General features: G+C 49.1%; 1 protein-coding gene across 1 annotated transcript in view; it reads left to right on the plus strand.

Annotated features, from left to right (window-relative positions):
- LOC110503919 (neural-cadherin) overlaps positions 1–5,000 on the plus strand; it is a 135,006-nt gene that overhangs the window by 72,031 nt on the left and 57,975 nt on the right. The window contains exon 5 of the mRNA XM_036972103.2: positions 4,571–4,682. Within this exon, the coding sequence (XP_036827998.2) occupies positions 4,571–4,682 (112 nt within the window). The remainder of the gene's footprint in view (positions 1–4,570; positions 4,683–5,000) is intronic.

Consider the following 5,000-nt stretch of genomic DNA (forward strand, 5'->3'; position numbering starts at 1 on the left):
AGAGTCAGCTGTGGTCACATAATGTAGACCAACAGTATGGAGAGTCAGCTGTGGTCACATAATGTAGACCAACAGTATGGAGAGTCAGCTGTGGTCACATAACGTAGACCAACAGTATGGAGAGTCAGCTGTGGTCACATAATGTAGACCAACAGTATGGAGAGTCAGCTGTGGTCACATAATGTAGACCAACAGTATGGAGAGTCAGCCGTGGTCACATAATGTAGACCAACAGTATGGAGAGTCAGCCGTGGTCACATAATGTAGACCAACAGTAAGGAGAGTCAGCTGTGGTCACATAATGTAGACCAACAGTATGGAGAGTCAGCTGTGGTCACATAATGTAGACCAACAGTATGGAGAGTCAGCCGTGGTCACATAATGTAGACCAACAGTATGGAGAGTCAGCCGTGGTCACATAATGTAGACCAACAGTATGGAGAGTCAGCTGTGGTCACATAACGTAGACCAACAGTATGGAGAGTCAGCCATGGTCACATAATGTAGACCAACAGTATGGAGAGTCAGCCGTGGTCACATAATGTAGACCAACAGTATGGAGAGTCAGCTGTGGTCACATAATGTAGACCAGAGTCAGCCGTGGTCACATAATGTAGACCAACAGTATGGAGAGTCGGCTGTGGTCACATAACATAGACCAACAGTATGGAGAGTCAGCCAGTGTAGCATGGGGATTCTGTTCAGGTGATTGGACTGTGGCCTCAGTGGCAAGTTTGGAAATAGAAATAGGTGCCGTCTAGCTTCAGTACGGATACAGTGAAAGATCTATGGAGATTCTGGGTAAAAAGACAGAGAGACAATTGTCTTGTTTATTTATTCCGAAGGTTGTTTATCTTTGCTGTCCCATTATGTGAGGATAATCATCTCAGACTTTACTTCAGATGACAATTATCATCATATTGTATGACGTCTCCCTCAGATTTAAAAACAAAATTTTACCTAAATGAGAACAGGTGTCCTAACCCCTTGTTTGGCTTCAGTTTCCTTTCCCACAAGGGCAGTTGAGGTAAGCTGTTGTGAAACTGGTGTATTGGGGCGGCCATCTTTGTTTGGCAGATGCTCTCATCCAATGATGAGTTGTTTAGATGGACCTGGCAACCAGGCAGGAGCCTGTGGCCAACGTGTGCCTGGCAACCAGGCAGGACATGGTGGCCAATGTGTGCAACCAGGCAGGACCCTGTGGCCAACGTGTGCCTGGCAACCAGGCAGGACCCTGTGGCCAACGTGTGCCTGGCAACCAGGCAGGACCCTGTGGCCATCATGTGCCTGGCAACCAGGCAGGACCCTGTGGCCATCGTGTGCCTGGCAACCAGGCAGGACATGGTGGCCAATGTGTGCAACCAGGCAGGACCCTGTGGCCAACGTGTGCCTGGCAACCAGGCAGGACACGGTGGCCAACGTGTACCTGGCAACCAGGCAGGACACTGTGGCCAACGTGTGCCTGGCAACCAGGCAGGACACTGTGGCCAACGTGTGCCTGGCAACCAGGCAGGACCCTGTGGCCAACGTGTACATGGCAAACAGGCAGGACCCTGTGGCCAGCATATGCCTGGCAACCAGGCAGAACACTGTGGCCAACGTGTGCCTGGCAACCAGGCAGGACCCTGTGGCCAACGTGTACATGGCAAACAGGCAGGACCCTGTGGCCAACGTGTGCCTGGCAACCAGGCAGGACCCTGTGGCCAACATGTGCCTGGCAACCAGGCAGGACACGGTGGCCAACGTGTGCCGGACACAGAGGAACCAAACCACACACACAAACAAACAAACATGTACAACGCGAGTAGATAAACACAGAAACTCTTGCATGTACACACACATACATTAAACACAGCTGTAACAATGCACACATACAGACACAACACACACCAACATAAACAGGCTCCACAATCTGGCAATAATCTGGGCACCAGTCATGGTCACCTTCCTCTGTCCAAAACTCACACCATCTGTGGTGAAGACCTCCATCCGTTTGGTCTCTCTCCCTCTCTATGTGTCTTTCCTCTCACTCTGTCTCTCTCTGCTATCATGGGGTAAGGGTATGAAGAGGAGCAGGCATCCCATAGAGTTCTGTCTCTCTCCCTCTCTCCTCCCCATCTCTCTCTGCTCCCAGCTTCTCCTCCTAATCTTCCTTAAGCACTTGTACTAGCTCTTATTATCACTAATACTCTCACTCTCTGCCACTCACACACACACGCACACACACACGCACACACACACACACACACGTGCACGCACACACGCAAGCACACACACACACACAAACACACACACAGTACGGCAGCCGTATCAGACCAGGCTCCTGTTGATCATTAGCACAGTGTGTGGCGGGTCTCCAAGAGGGTCTTAACAGACAGGGTGTTTTTCTAATAGGGATTGGGATGCCCAGGGAGTACTGGTGATTAGGTATGAGTGAGAGGGGGATCCAGTCTGCCAGGTTTGGAGGAGTGGAGAGAGGGAGGGCTTCATAGTGTTACCCACAGGTTAGAACGTAGAAATAGTGGCTAGAATGGACAGCTCTCTATTTTAAATCAGTCTGATTGAATTGATGCACTAGGGGAAGAGTCAGACATGTTGTCTCAGTCTATCGATGCCAAGCTTAGCCTTATTGTTTGGAGTTTGGAGTTATTGTTGTCTTTGGGGCGAATCCCAACTTCCACATAAGTTTAATTTTCATTTAGTCTCACATTGACATCAAGTTTGGATTTCAATTTGTGGCCTCCCGAGTGGCGCAGTGGTATAAGGCACTGCATCTCAGTGCTAGAGGCATCACTACAGACCCTGACCCTGGTTTGTATCACAACCGGCCGTAATCGGGAGTACCATAGGGCGGCGCAGAATTGGCCAGCATCGTCCGGGTTAGAGGAGGGTTTGGTCGGGGTAGGCCGTCATTGTATAATAATACTTTTTTCTTAACTGACTTGCCTTGTTAAATAAAGGTTCAATAAAAATAAAAATACAGACCCCGGTTTGATCCCAGGCTGTATCACAGCCAACCGTGACTGGGAGAACCATGAGGTAGTACACAATTGGCCCAGAGTCATCCGGGTTAGGGGGGGGTTTGGCCTCCCGGGATTTCCTTGTCCCATCACGCTCTAGTGACTCCTTGTGGCGAGCCCAGCACCTGCAAGCTGACTTCGGTCATCAGCTGGATGGTGTTTCCTCTGACACATTAGTGCGGCTGGCTTCCTGGGTTAAGCAGTGTGTCAAGAAGCAGTGCAGCTTGGCCAGGGTTGTGTTTCGGAGGACGCATGGCTCTCGACCTTCGCCTCTCACGAGACCGTACGGGAGTTGCAGCGACGGGACAAGACTGTAACTACCAATTGGATATCACAAAAATAAGTACAAAAAAGCACTTCAATTTGTTTCAGATTTTGAAGGTTTGACAAATATGGTGTTGGAGTTTCTGCATTTTCTCAAAGTTCCAATTAAGTTTGTGTTAGTTCCTTCATTTCAGACTGACAGTGTGGGAGTTGATGTGAGTATGTTGAGTGTGTCATGGTTCCATGCTGGGGCCCACGCTGGCTTCTCCAGCCCCCTCTCTGTCATGGCTGCTCTGTGTGCCCACCTATCTCCCCCTCTCTCCCCTGGGGAGCAGCAGTCTCCCCCCTGGCACGGCTGCTCCCCAGAGATAACACCCCCATGTGGGAGACTGGAGGGGGAGGATCCAGCATGACTAACACTGCTCAGGGAACCTCTGGACTACCCCGCCTCTCTTTACCTCTCTCACTCTCTTTCCCCATCTATCTCTCTAACTCAAACTCTACCACCATCCTGCCCTATCATGATCTATCTTTGCCTCTCTCACTCTCTTTCCCTATCTATCTCTCTAACTCAAACTCTACCACCATCCTGCCCTATCATGATCTATCTTTGCCTCTCTCACTCTCTTTCCCTATCTATCTCTCTAACTCAAACTCTACCACCATCCTGCCCTATCATGATCTATCTTTGCCTCTCTCACTCTCTTTCCCTATCTATCTCTCTAACTCAAACTCTACCACCATCCTGCCCTATCATGATCTATCTTTTCCTCTTTCTGCACCCCCATCTTTCTTTCCCTTTGTCGCTATCTTCCTTTCTCTCTTTCTCTTCCCCATTAATGATCTCTCTCTCCTTTGGATCTCTCTCTCTTCCTTACGCCCCAGGACTGTCATATTTACAGCTATAAAAAAACGATGTGTGTGTGCACAGAGATTCAGTGTAAATGTGTGTGCATGCATCTGTAAGAGTGAGTGTGTGTGTATAGGTGCGTGCGCGTGTGTGTGATGTTGTGTTCCGCTTGGCCGGGGAGCGGCTCAGAGGGATGGGCTGCAGCTGTGCCTGACTACCACTGGGTTCTCGCTCTCCCACGCACTCATTTATATTAACCCAGCCAGCACGCCCGAGGAAACACACATGCACACGAACACTTACTCTCACATACACAATCACATACAGTATTGTGTAAATGACTGTCATCTGAAAGCTTCACACTAAGAAGAACTTCCACAGACTCCCCCCGATCGCCGATCCAAGTTAACCCTTTCTCCTCTGTCCTTCCCTATAGGTGGTGGTTCACATCACAGATGAGAATGACTGCACTCCAGAATTCCTCCATTCCATTTACAGCCGGGATAACATTCCCGAAGCCACCGCGCCTGGAACATCACTGCTACAAGGTGAGACATCGGTGGAGGTTCTATGTGGGACATGAAGTCCATAACATAGGTAGAGACACACAGACAGACAGACAGACAGACAGACAGACAGACAGACAGACAGACAGACAGACAGACAGACATACATACATACATACATACAGACAGACAGACAGTACATAACAGACAGACAGCACATACAGTAACAGTATATACAGTGCCTTCAGAAAGTATTCAGACCCCTTGACTTTTTCCACATTTTGCAACATTACAGCGATATTCAAAAATTTATATAATCAGTTTTTCCCTCATCAATCTACACACGATACCCCATAATGA

The sequence above is a fragment of the Oncorhynchus mykiss genome, chromosome 3 (assembly GCF_057628025.1).
Source record: "Oncorhynchus mykiss isolate SJ-2025 chromosome 3, ASM5762802v1, whole genome shotgun sequence".
Taxonomy (NCBI): Eukaryota; Metazoa; Chordata; class Actinopteri; order Salmoniformes; family Salmonidae; genus Oncorhynchus; species Oncorhynchus mykiss.